The sequence below is a fragment of the Vicugna pacos genome, chromosome 1 (genome assembly GCF_048564905.1).
Source record: "Vicugna pacos chromosome 1, VicPac4, whole genome shotgun sequence".
NCBI classification, from domain to species: Eukaryota; Metazoa; Chordata; class Mammalia; order Artiodactyla; family Camelidae; genus Vicugna; species Vicugna pacos.
The window spans coordinates 4,594,268-4,614,559 of NC_132987.1; the positions used below are offsets into that span (position 1 = coordinate 4,594,268).

At 50.9% G+C, this 20,292-nt stretch overlaps 1 protein-coding gene across 2 annotated transcripts in view; it reads right to left on the reverse strand.

The window, feature by feature from the left end:
* Positions 1-20,292, reverse strand: part of RFTN1 (raftlin, lipid raft linker 1) — a 177,046-nt gene that overhangs the window by 26,970 nt on the left and 129,784 nt on the right. For both annotated transcript variants that reach the window (XM_072945905.1, XM_006205325.4), the window contains exons 6-7: positions 20,071-20,274; positions 10,034-10,149 (exon numbers count right to left, since the gene is read on the reverse strand). In XM_072945905.1, coding sequence (XP_072802006.1) covers positions 10,034-10,149; positions 20,071-20,274 — 320 coding nt within the window. The remainder of the gene's footprint in view (positions 1-10,033; positions 10,150-20,070; positions 20,275-20,292) is intronic.

The window sequence follows — 20,292 nt, forward strand, 5'->3', positions numbered from 1 at the left end:
TGGCATATCTGGAGGGGAGCAGTGAGGACACTGTTCACCTGAATTACACTCAAGCGTCAGAACTGCTTTCAGATCAGGTGTCGCCGTTCTGGATTATTGACTTTTCCCCCCACTTAAATGTAATTGATTTTTTCATACTTAAACGTATCCTATTAAGTTTTATTGGGCTGGTTTTGACTCAACGTTCAAATATGAATAGATAATGAGACTGAAAGGAGTTTATGAAGTCAGGGAAACCTCCTCAAAAAAGAAGGTGCATCAGAGAAGTAATTTTCAGGGTTTCTTGTTTTGTCTCTTTACCTCTTTTTAAAAAAAAAGTAGTGGGAGGTTTCCCACAACCATGGGCTGTAATCTAATTTAGAAGCCCGATGTGTTAAAGCAGATAGATTCAGAAAATACAGTCCTGGTCGCCATTGGCTTCAGTGGGTTCTCCAGAATCTTTCCCACTCCCCACTCTCAACCACGCCCTCGATCCTCACCCACCGGTGCCCAAATGAAACGGTTTTCTGGAGCCCAAAAGCATCCCTGGTCTTCCTGATGGCCACTCAGTATACACCACAGCCTCCCAGCTGTGGGTCCTCCACCTTCCAGGTCTCTACACAAGACACTGAAAAAGATGTGACCCAGGACAAGACACAGGATGGCATCATTGGGCCCACAAAGAAAGACCTCCATCCAGTGAAAGCAGGTCCTTACTGAGTGTAGCCTCTCAACTAGTTCACCCCACCCAGAGGCCCCTCTTTTAATTTAGTTTTACTAAAATTCTTGGCTAAGTGAATTTTAAAAGAACACATTTCAAGAAGTGGTGATGAACAATCAAGTAACTACACGAACCCCCCCCAACCCTCTGTACTTATTAATTTAATTAAGCCAACTTCTTGGAGAACCATTAGCCCTGTCCTCCCAGGAGGTTCTGCCTTTAAGAAGGCTCCCAGGCTGTCTGTGCCTTTAAAAAGTTCTTCTGGGGGCCACACGGAGAGTCGAAAAGGAATGCAGGCAGTTCTCAGGAGCAAAGACCTGCCCTTGGCTGGCAGCCAGCAGGGAGCAAGAACCTCAGTCCTACAACCGCAAGGACCTGGATTCGGCCAACAACCTGAATGAGCTTGGGAGAAGGATGCAGCTCTGCCAGACGTGATTTCAGCCTTGTGAGACCCAAAGTAGAGGACCCAGTGGAGACCACCTGGACTTTCTGACTTCCAGCAAGTATAAGACAATAAATTGTGTGCGTGTGTGTGTGTGTTTAAGGCTCTTGTAGAAAACAATCAGTTTCTTCTGTCTAGCACAGGGAACTACATCAATCTCTTGTAATAACCTATAATGAAAAAGACTGTGAAAAGGAATACATATAGGTTCATGTATGACCGAAACATGATGCTGTACACCAGAAATTGACACAGCACTGTAAAGTGACTACACTTCTAAATAAATAAATAAAGCTCTTGTAGAATTATTTCCCACCCGTCTAATCCCAAACACACTGGGAAGACCTAAAGATAAAGCCCTTCTTCGGGGGAGGGTGTAGCTCAGTGGTAGAGCACGTGCTTAGCATGCATGAGGTCCTGGGTTCAGTCCCCAGCACCTCCGTTAAAAAAATAAGAAATAAAGAAAGCCCTTCTTATCACCTTGAGGGCTGCTTCCTTTCTGTCATTCTGTGGCCTGCAATGAGTGTTTTAAGGCAGACTCCTTTTTAAAGATAAAAGTTGTCCCAGGATCTTGAAAATGTGACAGTTCCCTGCACTCTCCTCTCCTCTGCAGCCAGGCTCTGAATTCGCCCTGCCCCCTGGTCTTCCCAGACCGCACAGTGCCTCCCCCTCTCAGCAGCCTTAAAAGGTTCCTGGTGATTTAGGGCCTCTTGCCACCCCTCAGGAAGCTTGAGAAGGAAGAGAAATGATTTACAGGTGTGGAAAGGCCAGGGGGTGGGTGTTCATTTTTAATGACCACCCTCTTCCCTCTGGTTAAAGGAATCAATCCTTTCTGCCCAAATTTCATCCGTTCATCATGTTTCCACAGTGGCTGACACACAGTAGGAACTCAATATTTATTTGTTGAATAAATTTTTAAAAGATCTAACGTATCTGTATAACTAAATTTTGCATAGGAAGTGAAATACAGGAATCTGAGAAAACGGGACCAAAGAGTTTCTGGAAGAAAAACGTGCTGAGAGAGAGAGTAAAAGTCAAACTCTTCCTTTTGTCACCGCACTCTGCGAGCTGTCGCCAAGTCCAAGGCTAGTCTTCTCTAAAACGCTTCCAGCAGCACCCTAGTCCCGCTCAGCGGCGAACACTGTGGCAGCCCCTTGGTAGCCCAGGCCCGCCTTCCCGGCTGACACCCTCTCCAGCCCCAGCTAACTGTGATCTTGACAGTGACGTGGGTCTGTGACCCAGTCCTGGCCAAAAGGACCCAAGGGAAACTCCGCTTGGGACTTCCTGGGAAAGGTCTGACTTGCTAATAAAAAAGGGCACATGGCAGGAAATGCCCTGTTCTTCCCAACGGTCACCATGTGCCCAGGAGATGCTCGGGGCTGCCGCAGCTGACCCCGCAGACAGGCCGAGGACCAGACTGCAGAAGGTGGCAGCACCCGGGGCCCTGAAGGTGTCCCCAGGCCATGGAAAAAGCTGACTCTGCGACCTCCCCAACACCCCCACCTCCCTCCAGCCCTCCTGCCGGGTGAGATGCAACAACGAATCCAGACCTTGTAAGCCACTGCCAGGTGGGTGTTCTGCGGCTCGAATTCACACTTCACTGCAGTGACGCACTAACAGTGTGTGTGCTTACAAGTCATCTGTTTGTTTTCCCGGTGTGATCGGAATTGTTTTAAAAAGTAATTTATTTTCTTATTTTCAAGACAAGAAGCTAGAAAAAAAAATGTAAAAAAGACAGGAACATATTGTCCTAGTTGTTTATATAAACTGTTTCAGTGAGTATCATAAGTAACGTAATATTATATAATTTTGTTCAAAAGAAAATATTTTTATCGATCTGCATATACACTTATATGCTGTTACTATTAAATACCTGTAATACAAACGAAAACTGTTGCAAGGTACTTGTAAACACCTGCATATTTGGATGGAGGAAAGTGTCCCCTGTATCTGGGTGACGGGGCCTCTGAGGAAACACAACTGTCACCCAGGTTCGGGTGACGACGTGGCGATCGACGTGGTAAAAATTACGTGCAAACGAGAAGTCGTACGAGAAAAGAGTGTGTGGAAGACGACGCCTGTTTTACTTTCTTTCCCACAAAGAGAAACTAAGGACGTGCAGAGCCTAAGAGAACAAAGGGTGCGGTGCGGCCAGGCAGGTGGGGCGGGGCAGGGGCGGCGGAGCCCGGCACCTTCGTAAAGCTGACTTCTAATTACGCAAGTAAGGTGAATATTCCTCTCTACAAAAATGAAAATATTACAGATAAAGCTACATCCTAGCGTTCCGCTCCCAGCCCCCCAGAACCACCATCATCAGCCTGATGGGGGTCTTTACAGGCTTTTTTGGGGGGAGGGGGGAGTGATTAGGTTTGTTTGTTTACTTATTTATTTATTTTTATTTATTTAATGGAGGTGCTGGAGATTGAACCCAGAACCTCGTGCATGCTAAGCATCTGCTCTACCACTGAGCTCTACACTTCCCCCTAATATTTTATTTTATTAACTTAAATTAAATTAAATTAAAAATTTCTAATGGAGGTACTGGGGATTGAACCCAGGACCTCATGCATGCTAAGCCACTGAGCTTAACCCCCAACCCCAGGCATTTTCTCTGCATTTACATATCCCCACAGAATATACATCCTATTATTTTGTGAAGTTTTTCTTCTACTGATGGCATCAAACTGGTGATGGTGTCTCTGTATTGATCAGGGTTCTTCTGAGAAAGAACCAACAGAATGGGTAGAGACAGAGATAGATAGATATTTCATATTATATATAAATAAAATCATCTGAGCTGTGTCTGCTCTGGGCCAAAAGGAGTGGAGTTACCGCCTGGGAGGGGCTGGTCCTTCCACAGCAGGGACCATCCACAGGAAAAGCGTCTCTATCACAGGAGAAAGGCAGAGAACAGCTGTCTTTGGCACAAAAGGCTATGATCTCAGAAACAAAATGATTATCTTGGAGAAACCATGGCAATGAAAAAAAATGCCAGATGGTTTAAGAAGAACAAATATTGGCTCCCTTGTCAGAGCAGAAGGTGGTGAATTGTAGATACCAAAGACACTGACGTGACTCCCTGGCAAGTCCCAGTGTGGATGGTCACAGAGATGGTCGGGAGACCTGGGAACAGAAGACTGATCCCCAGAAGCCTGCACAAGTGACAGACATCCCGTGTTGTCGGACAGGGCTGTGGGACAGGTGGGTGGACCGTGCCCCAGAGTGGGTTCCAACTGCAGACGTGCCTCTCACCATCCCCTCAGGGATAAGACAGTGACTTTTTGGTGGGACAATAGGGCCATCTGAAACCTCTGCACAGGGGGCTGGGGTCCCAGTAGGGACCAGAGCAGAGATTCCCACAGCGTGCCAAAGGATCGTGTCCTCCATCTAGTCTGCTTGACACTGGATCAGATAGGCACCAGCCTACATGGGAAACGCTCAGAGAAGCCAAGGCTGGGACCACTCCCCAAATGCAGGATGAGACCATCAGATCACAGATACCTCTCTCCACAGGCTGGGAAAATGGGCAGAAACTATTGGGAGGAGAAGTCCTGGGAGTCAATTCAAGACTGAACACACAGTGGGGACTGGGGGTGGGGGGTAGAGCTCAGTGGTAGAGTGCATGCTTAGCATGCACGAAGTCCTGGGTTCAACCACCGGTACCTCCAGCAAAAAAAAAAAAGAAAAGATTGAACACACATGTGTTCAATCTTTGGCGACAGCACCTGACAACAGTGCCTTGAAAGCTGTGGGGGGTTGGGGGCTGTCATGGGTGCCCTCAAAGCCCATTCAGTCTCCAGCTGCACTAGCAGGAGCCCAGGTCCAGCTTTAGGCAGACCAGGTTCTCTGTGGCTGCTCTTCCGGACGTCTGTACCATCGGGATCCCAGGATGCTGTGCAGGTGGGGGCAGATCTTCTGTGTTCCCACAGCTGTTCAGGTCAGTTAGACCCAAGGTCAGAGTCACCCGTCTTAATGTAAATGATGTAAACGGAGAGGAAGGGCAAAAGAAGGTGCTTCTAGGAAAACTAAGTCGAACGCTTGGAAGGGACTCAACAGAGGACAGTTGCTTGACAATAACTGTGGCCAAGTTAGATGTGGGGGAGGGGGCTGGAAAAGACCAGGGAAAAACCAGGAAGACAGAAGGATTCTGCAGTCAGATCCGTTTGCTGTACTTTCAAGACACGGACACTGGCCATCGGGGATGCTTCGGTTTATAGAAGAACGAGGAAGTGGAATTCCAATCAGCAGACCCCTAACTCAGAAAGACTGGCAACCACTTGTGTATTTACATATTTTATATTAAAATAAAACGTGTAAGGTGTGAATGTGGTTTTCTTTGGTTCTTTTTAGTTGACTTTTCCCATTAACCCACCAGCTCCCGTACCAAGTGCACCAGCTCAGCGCCTTCCCTGCTGCTGCCTTATGCTCAGTCCTGGCGGCAGATTTCACAAGCAGCACTGATGAGCGAGAGGACACCCGGGGTGGGGGGGGGAGGACGGAGAAGGCTCTGCGGCTCACGGAGCTACTGAGGGCGTCCACCAACCCCCACGGGAACCCCGGCTGAAGGAAGCGCAGACTCAGAGAGAAGACCACGGTCCCTGCTTCCGCCTTTCTGTCTCTTATCCTTTACCTGTTGGTCCCTGTGGTTCCCTGCTTTCGCTTCCGAGAATGACCCTTTCTGCTCACCCTCTAGACTGTAAACTCAAAGAAAGTAAACAAAATACCTGTGATCAATGCCCTGCAGATGGACTTTCATCCAATTCACAGCTGCCTTTAATTTCAGGCCATCGGTTTCCAACTGAGAAAAATGCAATTATTTGCCCCTGACGCTACACTTCCCCTCGCTTGGCCTCCTCGGTGCTTTCAGAACAAGATCGAGACAGTAGGCAGGCGATCTTTCTAAGGGATGATCTCAGGTGACCAATAAAAGAAAGAGGGATTTACTTATTACATGCCAAGTCCTACCTTCACAACTTTTTAATACATTATCTCTTCATTCTCATCAACTTTGAGAGGTGATGGCCCCATTTATACAAGTGAAACGTGGAAAAGCAAGGAGGGGGTGGTTTCCTTTTCATACACTTAGTCAGTCAGAGATAAGGGCCTGGATACCCACCCTGGCCAGACTCTAGAATTTACCCTCTCTTCAACATATTGCACTGTTTGCAAAGCTGGGAAGAGCCAGGTAAGTTTCCTTGAGAAAGTATACGTGTGTGTGCGCGCGTGCACGTGCACGCACGTGCAGAGAGGGAAGCCAGGAAGACGTGGCTGAATCCCAACAGCGTGTCTGCAGAGAGCTGAAGATATTAATGTGCAAATGAGGAAAGAGGGGGAACCGTGAGAAAAGAGAAAAAGCTGATCAGAACGATTTTGTGGTCAGAGCCCCGGGAGGCTCCGGGAGGACAGGGGTTGTCGGAAAAGCAGGGTCAACTGCAAGTCAGGAGGGACCTGCCTGGGGCTTGAACGGGAAAGACCTTCCCCGGAGGCCAGAAGGGTGGGGAAGAGAGGAAGTGGCTGGGCCTGGAGGATGGACGCGAGGGAGCTGGGCAGACACACCCGGAGGGAGGGACATGCACGGAGGGCTGTCTGGGGGTCGGGGCGGGGGGGTCTAACAGAGCCTCTTCCCACAGCTGAGCCAGAGGCAAGCCCATCCCGGACTGGACACCGCTGGGCTGCGCTGGTGACAGCTGCAGACACGTGGTTCCTTGAAGGCAGGGCTTCTCACCACAGGCTGCACAGGAAACTCTAGAGGAAAAGCCTGGACATCCATGCTTTCAAAAGCTCTCCAGGTGACCCTGATCCCCACCTCTGAGAAATGCTGGTCTGCCCTTGGGCTGACCCACAAGGCCTTCACCCACTTCAGGAAGCACTTCCTGGGTGTCTTGAAAAAACAAAGAAGACCACCCCCACGCCGAGAAGCTCACCGTGAAAGGAGGGAAGTGGATAAATAAATAAGGATGAGTAGAAAGAAGCCATAATGGGCTGATGCACAGAGAATCGTGGGAACGCAGACGGCGAATCTTTCACCCCAAAGGAGTCTGAAAGGCTTCCTGGAGGAGGTGACCTGTAAACTGACCCCTGAAGGCTGCCTACACCATCTGCAAAGAGGAAGAGAAACCCACACACCCAGGGGTACCATCTGTCCAGAAGAGGTCACTTCTCCTTTTGCCTTTGAGAGGTTGATGCTACTAAAAGGGATGGAGGAGGGGGTCACTGTCCACTGATTTGGGGGACACTCCGAAGTGTACCAGAGGGAAAAGCAAGTCTGAAGCTTGTGCAGGGGAAATGGGTGAATCACAACATCCAGACCATCACTAGATGAAAATTAGAATCTGTTTCCACTTAACTGGACGCTAGTCACACCTGTACATCACAGTGTTGAGATGTGAAGAAAGAAAGGTCTATCCAGTGGTGTGCTGGCCAAGGCTTACAACAGGCTCTCCAGGGGGAAAAGCCCTAATTTCTAGCATTTGCCAATTTCAACGGTGTCATACTTCCGCCACGGCCAATTTCAAGCTACCGATGCGACTGAATCTGACCCTGCACGAGCAGTTTGGAGTTGGCTTGGTGGGCCGGGGCATAACCTGGGCCCATCACAGGTGGTGAAAACCCTATTTCATTCCCCAGGATTCCAGGGGAAACGCCAACACATTCCTGAAGTGTGTGTTTGTGTCAGGGAGGACCCGAAACTAATATCACCCAACAGATCAACACACAAAACTAAGAGGTCAAGAGGGAAAAAGTACAAACATCTGTGGAAGAAATAAAATCGACAAATAAACCTTATGGAAACCAATCTGCATATCCAGGAAAAGTTTCCAAATAAATCTGAGTCTTTCCCATTCTAACTTCTTAACCCGGAAAATTGACCTCTTTTTGAAATAAAAAGACAACTGTGCCCTTACTTTAGTCTGTAACCATGTGCCCCCACCCCCTCCAAAGACATTTTATATGGCAGGTATTCACTCCAGGTCACATTTTAAAATTTCAGTATTTTAAAGGCAGAAGAAAGACAAGTCAGTGGGGGTGCTCTCCCCGCAGGTTCACACGACCACACAAACATCTGGTGAAAGCAGTGTCTACACCGCTCTTTCAGACACTGGTTCTTAAAACTGAGGGAGCTTCAGAACCCCCCAGAGGGCTTGTTAACACCCAGACGGCTGGGCCCACCTCCAGGGCTTCCGATTCCGCAGCCCCAGGGTGGGGCCCGGGAATCTGCATTTCTAGCTGCTCCCTCCCCAGGTCCTGCTGCTGGTCCTGGGACCACACTTGGAGAACCACCTTCTTAGATGATTCTCGATCACTGCCATGAAGTCATGCTTCCTGTGGAAACCACAAAGCCCACCTTCTACAGCCATTTTACTGTGCAGACAGCAAGGGACTGGACACACGTCCCCGTGGCCTGCCCGTTGCGTGTGCAAGAAACCACGTTTCTGGTGTTGCTGATGCAGCCGCGGGTCACAGGACAAACTGCACACCATGGCAGGTGGGGGCAGGGCAGCAGGCACAGGCCTGCCTGCTCGGGCCTTAGGGCCGCAGCCCTGCACAGACCTTTTGTGTCCCATCACTGCGGCCACCCTCCACCAGCCACTGCGGGCAGGTGAACGGACCACCCCCATCTCACAGCTGAGGAATTTAGGGTCCCTTGACTCTGCCTTTTGACAGTACCTCACTTCTTCCGCACCCCATTTCCAGTTAGAGGACCAGGATCGGGGGGTGCGAATCAGGTCACCACCTCCTGACTGTCCTTACTGCGCATGCCTGAGGGACTCCTGGCCCCTAACTTAACTGGCCCCAGATGCTGTGATGTTTGCAACTCCTGTTTCAGAGTTTTTTTGTGTACTCTGTTCTGTCTCATTTGCAAGCAGCTCTTTCCCATCCCTGCTCAGATGCAGACTGCACCCAACAGCCCTGCTCCCCACTTTAGGCCTGCTGGGAACGGTGTCTGTGGGGTGCCCCCCGGCCTGAGGCGAGGGCCTGGTCGCAGGCTGCAAGGATGTGGGAGCATCCGCTGTCTGGTGGGTCCCAGCGCCCCACCCTCTCCACAAAGAGCTGCGTCCTCATCTGTCTCCCTTGGGCACAGAGACTGGGGTCCAGCAGGGCCCCTCGGAGCGACACCAGCTCTGTGTTTCTCCCAGGGCTTCCTCAAGAACCTACAGCCTTCCAACGGCTGCTCCATTTACCTCCCAGATGCCGGGTGGACAAAAGACTAGTCTAACAAGTCCACGTGTCCACAGCTGGAGAAATGCACTTCAACGCACACTGGCAAACCTTGGAAAGAAATCGGCCCTTCCCAAATCCCAGCAGAACGTCACACAGTTTGAGGAATTCCTCCACCCACAGCAATTAGGTGGCCTTGCGGATCAACACTTCTTAAAGACATCCTTCAGCACTTAATGGGTCGGGGACCTAACCCCTCCATGCCTCAGTTTCCTCATCTATAAAATGGGGGCGCTTACTTATCGGCCCATCGGGAAGGGGAAAAGCCCACGTGCAGGCAGACTTTTTCTCAGGATGCCTGGCAGGGGTGCCGTGGTGTCTAGCTCCAATAACAATGCTGCTTTTGTGATTACGGAGGCCACAAACTATGTGTCTGCCTCGCTTGTGTCCCTCAGAGCTTTTAAATGAACAAAAGAAGAATCTTTCTACACAATGGTATGGCACACACAGTGTGTTTTTTCCCCTACAGAAAGGGAAAAGTGGGGTTCACTCCCCGACTTGGCAGAGGTGGGGTTGACACAGGAGGGGCGGGAAGGATGAGAGGGGTCCTCGCAGGGTCTAGGGAGGTCGGGGGAAAGCCACGTTCAACAGCAGCCAGGCTCAGAGGGAAGAAGACGATAAAACAATCACTGTCCAAACAAGAGCGGCCCGGCCGCCAGTCCCACACTTACTTCCAGGACCGTCCACTGTTCCACAACAATAGCATCGTAGCCCTGCACGGCTCTGCTATCTTCTGCGGAAACAGCTTCAAAGATGAATACTCCATCTGTCAAGCCGTGTAAGGAATCTGTGGAAAAAAGAAAAGGCGGGAGGGAGGGGGAGGGAGAATTCTGTAAACCGTCTGTGGCCTTACAAGAAGCAAAAATGTTCACTGCGTTCATTAATAATCCCAATCAGAACATCTTTTCAGCATGTTAATTAAAGAAGGCACACACAGCCATAGAGTCTAGCCCCATCAGAATGAATGAGACTAATTTACCTCGCAGCTCTGAATAATATCCTTGATTTCATGAGCCCAAATTTCATTGTTAGCAATCACCATTCGATTTCACGCGGTTACCTTCCTTTTTCACGCTCCGACGTCAGGATACACACGGGGGGAACTTATTCAGGGTAAAACGCAGCCATGGAGAGACAGTTTTTAGAGGAAGACTGTGTTGAGGTGAGAGAAATCATTTTTAAGGGGGGACAGATGTCATGCAGCAGATCTGGGCTCCCAGATGCAGTCCAGATGTGCTGATCCCCCGATGTCTGGGGGACGTGGGTCTGTAACACAGAACTTTAGGCAGCTCTTGTCAGGAGGTGAAATCTGGGGAAAAGGTTTCCCTGGACATTGCTATTGTGAACGATAAGGTTCTGAGTTTCGTACAATTCAACAGAACCGTCTCAGGCAATGTGGGTATCAAGAAAAATACAAGAGGGTCCTTGCCCCTGAAGAAGACTTTAAAGGAGACACTTTTTTTGTTTGTTTGTTTAATGGCTCCTACTAAATCCCCTAGATTCACTTAGATAAGAGATTGTGGGAAAGAGGCCTGGATTCGGAAGCAGGTGCTTTGGGCCCATGCTCTACCCGAAAAGGGATGTGCCCCTCTCAGGGGCTCGGGCTGCTATCTGTGAAAGGGGACTGTGGATAGACAATCCCTCCCGGCCCCTAGACTGTTTTCTACAAATCGCCACTCAGTCACACTGTTCTGGCCTGAACTATGTCCCAACCCCACCACCCTCAACTCAAACGTGGAGGCTCTAACCTCTGAAGTGACTATGAGACCAGAAGAGGGCAGGACACAGCCTTTCAAGGAATGCTACAGCAATTAACATCAAAATGGTGAAAGATTCAACCCCCAGGAGGCCTTGAGGCTCAAGATGATGGGAGATTTAACTTCTAGTAGGCCTTGAGCTTCATTATATGCTTATTGTAATATGTTAGCATGATGAAAACATGCCTACACCTGCCATGGCAGTCCCAAGGCTAGCCACAAATGGTCAAAGAGTGAGAAATGGCCAACTGCCTGGGAATCCCAGCCCCTTCCCCAGGCTAGTTAGACTGGTCCTTCTACTTACTTGCATATGAAGCCACCAAGCCCATAAAAATGGGCAACTCTGCCCCTCACGGCCACCGCCTCCCCCCACCCCCATTTGGAGACAGCCCACACTGTCTATGGAGTGTGTACCTACTTTTAATCTGAGCACCCAACGCCCACACCTCGTGGCCTTTCTCTTGCCTTCCAATGTATCTCTCTGAATAAATCTACCTTCACTCAACTGTGGCTCGCTCCTGAATTCTTTCTGGTGTGAAGCCAAGGACCCTCACTTGGCGGGGCACATCGCAGGGGCTCAACTGAAGCCTGGGACACGGCCCTTCTCACGCCCCATATCCGTTTTTCCTGCATCAACTACATTTGGAGATAGGGCCTTTCGGAGGGTAATTAAGGTTCAGTGACGTCATGAGGGTGGGCCCAGGACCAACAGAACTGATGTCCTTAAAAGAAGAGGAAGAGACACCAGGGCACCCCCAACCAGTACCCATCCCTGACCTCGCACAAAAGAAAGGCCATGTGAGGACGCAGAGAAGGTGGCAGTCTGCAAGCAAGGAAATGAGGCCTCCCCCAAAACCGAACTTGCCAGCACCCTGATCACAGACGTCCAGCCTCCTGAACCACAAGAAAATAAATGTCTCATGTAAGTCACCCTATCCGTGGTGTTTTGTGATGGGACATGATTAAGGAAGTACTATTTTTATTTTAAAAGACCAATTCGCACAACAATGTGATCTTTTCTTTATCAGGAATAGAAAGGTGACCAATTCAGAAAGCCCCTTGAGTCATGCCGGAGTTCAGGAACTGTCCCCATTTTCCAGAAGTCACTAAGAAAAAGACCAACAGATAAAAACCCACAGCGGTCCTTAGCTTGTCTTCCAAAAGACCTCATAAGCCAGTAAAGTGCATGCTTAGCATGCACAAGGTCCTGGGTTCAATCCCCAGTACCTCCATTAAAAAAAAATGTGTATATATATATATATTAGCAGAGCTGCCTCAATGGAGCCGTTCTTGCCAACCCACAAATAGGCAAGAATAAATTATTACTGTTTTAAGCCAATGAGCTCTAGAGTGGTTTGTTACACAGCACGACTGTGGCAGTAGCTGGCTGATACAACGTCCAACCCAAACCTAAGAAACATGAGATCAGTGAACTTTGCTTTAGCCTCAGGATATTCCTGATCATTGCAGATCTGATCAATTCAGAATAACAGAGGGGCCTGACCAGCTTGACAAACCACGGCTGTGAGCAGAATTCCTGGAGCACAGTAGTCCCACCCTGATATTACTCCTCCCCGACCAGACGACACTCCACTTCAAGTCAGATCCCTGTGGGTTAATCACTATCATGCTCCATTTAAAAATTTGTTTCCTATATGGAGAGTCTGTTATGAAACAGCCTTTGCAAAAGTACTAAGCTGGCCTCTCTCGTCTACTCGGCTAGAAAGTTTCCCCCAGCTGTCTGTGCAATGCTCTCCTAAGACATTTTACGTAGGTGACCAGGGAAGAAGAAACTTCTCTTTGGCTGAGTCACATTACACATATCTTGGGGTCCAGGACAAGCATGGACCCTAGTCCAGCTCACATTCAAAGTTCTGGGTGACACAGGACCGACTGGAGTGAGTCTGCCACCGTAGGAATGCCCTCTGGAACCCCTCTGAATAAAGCTTTCCCAAGTCCTGACCTGGGATGCCTGGGACCCGAAGATACTCACTGATTCCTTCAGTATTATATCAACACAGCACAAATTTCTTCAAGGCTTTTACAAAAACATGTTATACCCAATTTCCAAATCTATCTATAGCTCTTCTTAATGGAAAGCCTCCAAGCCCTTTAAATGTGCCGACCACATGCTCTAAGTATCAGCAAGCCCAACCTGACGTGCGTATCAGCACTCAGCAGAAGAGCTGAGGTCCAGAATGGCGGAGAAGACGATGATATAGCCCATCCGGACTTCCCTTCCAGCCCTCCGCCTGGCATCCCTTCCTTTCCCTGTCCCCCTCCCCTGTGAGTCACAGGCCCAGGGGGAGGGCTGCGTGGTCCAGGCTCGGGGATGTGAAGTAGGAACAAACCAGGTCCTAATTTACCATCCTCCTCCCTCAGAGCCTGCCTCCAGCCCCTCAGCCCACGGCTCTGTTACTCTGAATCCAGAGTGCTGATTCACCCACTTAACTGCCGAGCCAGTTCAGAAGGGCTGTCAAAACCTGGTCATCTGCAACAGCAAAAATAGTCCATGAACCACAGAGAGCAGACAGCCAGGCTTTTAAAGAGCCCCTTGTTTTGACGGTCTTGTCCACTACCCGTCTCCTCACCACCTTCTGGGGTCAGGCCCGCTGTAATGTCCTCCGAGCCGGTATGAATACCATCGGAGAGAGCAGCTCCCTGTGCAAAAAGGTGAACTCACTCTCCATCCATGGAAAACACTCATTATCACTGCATTTTTTATGAAGGGAAAGATGCTCCCCTACTGTGCACAGAAAGCTATTTGCCCTGGCATTGTATAAATATTTGATGCAGGGCTTTTGGCAAAAGGCCACCTTAACTTTCTGAGCTTCTGAGTTACAAGAAGCATGTGGGAAAAGGCAATCTGTCCCGTTATCCCAAGAGGTAACTTCCGTGGGGCAACTGCAGCCCCTGGCACAGGGAGATTCCGTCTAGCAAGCTGGCCTTCAGACTCACCCTAGGTGAGCTGCTCTTTTTCCCAAGTCCAACCTGAAACTCTCACGCCATGACAAGTGGTCGCTGTGTGTGGTCTGTCTTAAAATGCTACTGTTCTTTCACAAAGCTAGCATGGTCTAAATTGCCCCGGCTGGGCGTCGCTGGAATAACACATGCCCTTGGCTCCTGAACACCCTTTTCCCCCACCAGCACGGTGCTCACCCCACTCCCTGGGTTCCAGCATTGGTGTGCACCAGCCGTGATCCCACATTTTATTACACAGACATGCAACCGCATTGCGAAGGCAATTGACCAACCAGGGTGATGAGGCCGTGTGTCTCCCCCAACAAGTCATGGCTAATCTGCCAAAAGAAGGGAGCAGGCTTGCTGCCCCTCCCGATTCTGCAGCCCTCACGGCTGCTCCTGGCCTGCCCTCCCTCCTGCACTCCTTGTTTGACATGGTGAATAAGCCAGAGGAGGTGATATTCCGCTCCAATCCCAGTAAAGGTTCGCCTGCAAATTCAGTGTCATTTAATCCACCAGGTGGGGAGGACACGCCCCGATTTGGTGCTTGCTGGCTACGAGGCCCACGGCCAGGCATGGTTCGTGGCTTCTCATCGCATCCTCCCCCCAGTTCTGCAAAGGTTATCATTCCCCCTTAGTGGGTGAGAAAATGCCAGTCACAGGAGTGAAATCACATGTCCACGTTCAAGTGAACACCACGGCCAATCTCCATCTGAAATGTGGTTTCTTTGGTTGCAAAGCCTACTTTCTTTTAATAGCTGAGTATGTTCTTTCAACAGCTGAGAGAGATTTTATCAAATCACCACAACAACGGGCCCGGCGATGAGCAGCCCAGGTGCCCAGCCTGGTGGAGGCGGTGTGCTCTGAACACTGGGCAGTACTTCCTGCCTTTGTGGTTTGTATGGCATCTTAGTGGAGTTGCAGTGAGGTGGCCTTGTGGCTTCTGTTTGGGGTCAAATCTGTGCAGATGCCATGCCTTCCTGCATGGGGCCCCAAAAGAACAGTTACGCGTGTAAACGGATAAGCCATGCATATCACACAAGGAATGGTATAGAGCCGTGAGGAAGAACGATCCACAATGACATGGGAAAAGGTGGATGAATATTACAAAGAGAATGAGGGGGAAAAAGCCAAATACAAGAAATGCAGGCTCCACTCACATAAAGTTCACGCCTTAATTATGATGCTCTGGGTCAGCGCTGCGGTCGCCTTCGGGGAGAGAGACAGTGAGGGCTGTGAGAGTGACTCTGATGGGGCTGGCGTGTTCTGTTTCTCAATCTGTTGCTGGTTGCACAGGTGTGCCTACCTTGTGAAAATCCACTGAGCTGTGTACCCTTAGGATCCGCATAGGTTTCTGAATGTGCACTAGATCACAGGCAAGAGCTGACTTAAAGACGTGCCACGGACAGAAGAGAAAATGATTTAACTGCCTAAGTGAAATCTACCCCCTACATTAATTACTAAGTGGTTTCTCTGAAATAGAAGCCACGCCTATCTCCACTGGGCCAATGTGCCTGGAGACCACTGTGTGCCAAGGTTGTGGCCGTGAACCGCCTGGAACCTCATTCTCCCCTGCTCCCCCAATCTGCAGGGGCCTGGTGCTGCACACCCCAACACCAGCTTCCCCTCCCTCACTATGGCATTACTGAGCATCATCCGGAAACCTTTACTGGGTGCCTTCTGTATACAGCACACTTCTGTGTACAGGCACTGGGACACTAACAGGTACAGGCAGCAGGCCCTGCCCGAGGGTTTGCAAATATGTCTGCATAAAATATGTGTCCTATGTGTACTTATTTGAGCGATGTGCATGGCTTTTACATATGTATTCTGCAAATAAAGATACTTTCATTTACACTACGCATCAAAAAAGGTGGTATAAATACCAAACGGTATTTGGATTTACATGCAGCTGGGACATCAGAGAGAGTCTTAAGGGAAACCTAATCTTTACAAAGGTAGGCAAGGAGTGGGGAGGGTATAGCTTAGGGGTAGAGTGTGTGCTTAGCACGCACGAGGTCCTGGGTTCAATCCCCAGCACCTCCATTAAAAAAAAAAGGTAGGCAAAGAGAGACACCCAGGTACACGTGTCTCCTGATGGGACCCAGCACGTGCAACACAGCATCTTCTGGAAGGTATTCTAGTCCTAAGCGCTGAACGTATCAAAGCCTTAGAACTCAATTCCAGTCTATAGGAGACAGAGGCTGGAGAAATACGCCAACCTGGGGAGGCACTGACCAGACAAGCCCAGAATGCAGGACACTCTGCAGATAAGAGGTGAGGTTGATTTCAAGCAGAAGAATGAATGACTCTTGTAGATAAAAGAGAAGGGAGGATATGGTTGCCCCACGCAGTGCCTATTGCTGGGTTGGATTCTGGTTTGGACAACTTGCTGCAAAGGACATCTGTGAAACAGCGGAGAACATCTGAACATGGGCTGAGGAGAGACGGTACTGCCGGAGGCGGGAGGATTCCTGTGCTAGGAGAAGGGGAGGGCGGGCTGGGGTGGGGTCCGGACAGGGCCAAGGACAGAGCCAGGTGGGGGCACGAAGGCAGAACAAGAGGAAGGCAGGGCAAGGACGGGCCCAGGGGACAAAGGGAGGTGAGCGCAGGGCCAGGGGGGCCAGTAGTGGCCGCAGGGACCCTACAGGCCCAGAAGCCCCCCGAGGTGGGTCTTTAGAAGGTGGGCAGCCAGCTCTGCCTTATCCTCACCGACTCCTGGTACTGTCCAACCCTCAGCAGCAGCAGAGGGTCCCCTGCCCGGCCGCAGATCCTGGCCTCCATCTCACTGGCTGCAGAGTGTCTGTGGGTCCGTCCGTCCTGCTGTCTGACCACCGCCTGGGCTCATTTGCCCGGGGCCCGAGACTTCCCTAAGGGTGACCCTGCACCCCACCTCCCTGAGGGCCGCCAGGGACCAGCCCCCTCTACTGGCCTGGCTACCTCTCTTCTCTCCTCCTCACGCCCCCTCTCCCCACTCACATCCTCTTCCTTCTGACCACTCTTGCCCCTTGCTAGCTGGGACCCGTGGCCATGATGTAATTGTTCTGGGCCTCAGTGTCCACGGCTGGGACACAGGCAGGACCACTGCACCTACTTTACTGGGTTGTCGGACCAGATGGTTGCTCAGTGGGAGCCGCTGAGACCCGCACAGGAGCTGCTCCTCACGTGATGCCCCGTCATCTCTGCCCCAGGACCCAAGGGCCGGCCTCCCCACCAGGACCCCTGGTCCCTCTGAAGGGAGGAGCCCCTTGGGGGGCCCATCAGCAGAGGCCCTTCCAGGCCCTGAGAGGTCAAGACTGAAAATAGAAGATGGAGCCTTTCCTGGATGCTCCAGGCTAACCATCACCTTGTTTATGGGATAAAGTTCTCGTGCGTTTTACGACCCCGTGGAAAACAGGCTGAAGCACAAATGTCTCTTTAAGAGTCAAGACGGGTGCTTTTCCAGATGGCAAACAGCTGAAAGATGTGCTTCCCAGCTCTGCCAGGTTGATCTGTAAGGACATTCATTATCTTACTCAAAATAGGTTCCTTTTATAATGATGATTAGCTGCCTTTTTTTTTTTTTAATTCTGGGAAAAGAACATATGCATCCCTGGCCTACGGAAACCGGCTTTTCCAGAGCAGAGACACCTTAACTCTGTAAGCCTTCCTGCCAGACTGCGCTCTCCCGCCCATCGGAAACAGGAGGGCAAAATCGTGTTTGAGTTCTGAGTGGGTTTAAATGCATTTCGTTTCGAGAAATTGGCAGCCGTGCCCGGGGCCCGGGGTGTGGGAGGCCCTGCAGTGGGGACGTCCCAGCCTGAGCGCCGGCTTCACAGCTGCACATGCCAGGGGAAATTTCATGTTCTGTCTTCAAGGCAGGAAGGCTGGGTTTCATGCAGCTCAAGCCCAGGGAGGGGAGAACAGCATTTCCAACACTCCAGTCGAGGTGGAAGAAAAACTGCATAAATTATCTGTGTTTGGGGGACTCAGGGTTGGAGAATGGGGTGGGGGGAGGGGAGGAGGCGATAACACAGCCTTGAATGCCAAAGCTGTAAGGGCCAGAGAGACAATGCAGGGCAGTGTGAAATTTCAGGTTCAAGGTGTCCTCCCCTCGGGCTCAGCTGGCCCCTGACACACAGCCAGAAGGAGCCAAAGAGAAAACTTTGCTTTTGAAGCCCCAATTCTCCCACGGCAGGGAGTGCCTGGGTACGCTGCCGGGGGCCCCTCCCTGCTCGGCTCTAAGATGTTAGTATAACTAATCTTCAGGTTCCCAGAGACATAGTTAAAACCTCACACGGTCACACGGAGCCTCTCCAGACCCATAAAAGTGGATGTTGTTGCACAACCTGGAATGGACGATGGGGTGTCCCTGCAGGGAGCAGGAGGTACAGGGTTCCTCCCTGCACCCCCCCACCCCCCGTCAATGAGCAAGGGCTGTAAACAGCTGCTCCAAGGACATGCCTGGCGTCTGACGGTGCACCTCCAACAGGAGATCCAACAACCCCGGGCTTCAGGGAACCCTGTGGGCACGAGGGAAGGCCTCCCTGCACCAAGGGAGGTTACGGACCTTGCCGCCAAGAACAGAATCACCTCTTCCTTGGTTGTATCAATGAAAATACCTTTTACAACTGCACTGTCCCATACACGAGCCAGTCATCTCCCGTGGCTACTGAAATTTAAATGAACGTTAAATAAATTAGAAATTAAGCTCCCCCATTGGACTAGCCACATCTCCAATGGCCAGCAGCCACTGGTGGCTGGCAGCTACCATACTGGATGGCACAGATACAGAACATTCTCATGGTGATGGCGAGTTCTACTGGATTGCGCTGCTCAAGGTGTATTAACGAGCCCACCACCTTTCCTGGGTCACTCATCCGTCCCGCAGTCGGTCTGGTCGTGGCCCACTAGACTACTCAACGCCTGCTGTTACTCTACAAACACGCTGACAGTCGACACCGATATGCAGAGTGTGACAAGGGACGTGCACTGCACAAGACGTGTTTGTCCTGTACAACGTTCTACGGTCTGGGATGATTTCGTGTATGTACGTTCAGAATTTAGACCTGTGTCTCTTCTAAGGGTATCTGCCAGCACGTCAAGGATGGCAAACAAAACAGAATCCAAACACTGTTCCTGACTCTGCTAATTTTCAGAGAGGAAGCTGCTCAATAGCCAAGGCGCAGGGCTGGCGGTGCCCCTGCCAGGTCTCCCCGGGATCGAGTTTGGTGTGACTTTAGTTGCACTGACTTCGGAATCCTGCTGACTGGCAGCCCCCAGGAGTCACACATGCTGGCATGTGGGTCCCACTCCCCAGACTGTCTCCCAGCTCTGACGCCTCCCTGGTGACCCGACTTGCCTTCATGTTAACCCGAAAACCCTCTCGCGGCTCAACACGTCTCCCCACTCGGGGCAAACTCTCTCTGCCTTAGAAAAGCTGGCACCAACAGTGCCATCCACACAGCAAACCTGCAGAGAGAACCCATTCCAGGGGAGGGGTATGGGGGCCGTGAGACCCAGGGGCGCAGCGTGTGTCCCCACGGAGCTGATAGAAGCCAGGCTGTTCAATTCACTTCGCTGTCAATTCCAAGGTGCCGCTCCTGCTAATTCACATGTAATCCTGTCTAGAAACAATTCACACTTTTGGAGCGGAAGGAGCCTAGGGGGTAATTAACAAATCCTGGGAACAATCTTTTTAAAAGGCTTTAAAAGCAACACAGATTGAGGTCACCACCAATGAAACAGAATCACTCCTGCCTCTGTCATTTTAGCATCTACCTGGCCGACGCCAAGAGGGGTCTGCAGAGCACAGGCGGTGGGCTTTCTGGGAGATTCCTCGGGGTGTGTTAATTACAAGTCAGATGCAGCGTGTTCATCGACTGCAGAGCTTTCTGAGCGGGGCGGGCTCTGAAGTGGGGCTGAGGTGACCAGAGTGAGGGGCAGAGCTCCTCAGGGCTGCCCAGGGGGTTGGGGGTGGGGTGGGGTGGGGTGCGCTGCGCCTCCCGTACCGTTGACCAGGCCGAGCTGGAAGACCGCGTTCACCAGCACGCCTCCCTTCCGGAAGTGGTCACTCATGTGCTCCAGCCAGTTGGCATCCAGACCACTGACCGTCTGGCCGTTCCTGGAGACCCGGAGAGGAATGGTGACGGGATAGTACTGCCGGCACTGCTGGCCGCTCTTCGGTTTGTTGAAAAGGGCGAAGATCTCCATTCCTGTCGGGGATTTGTAAA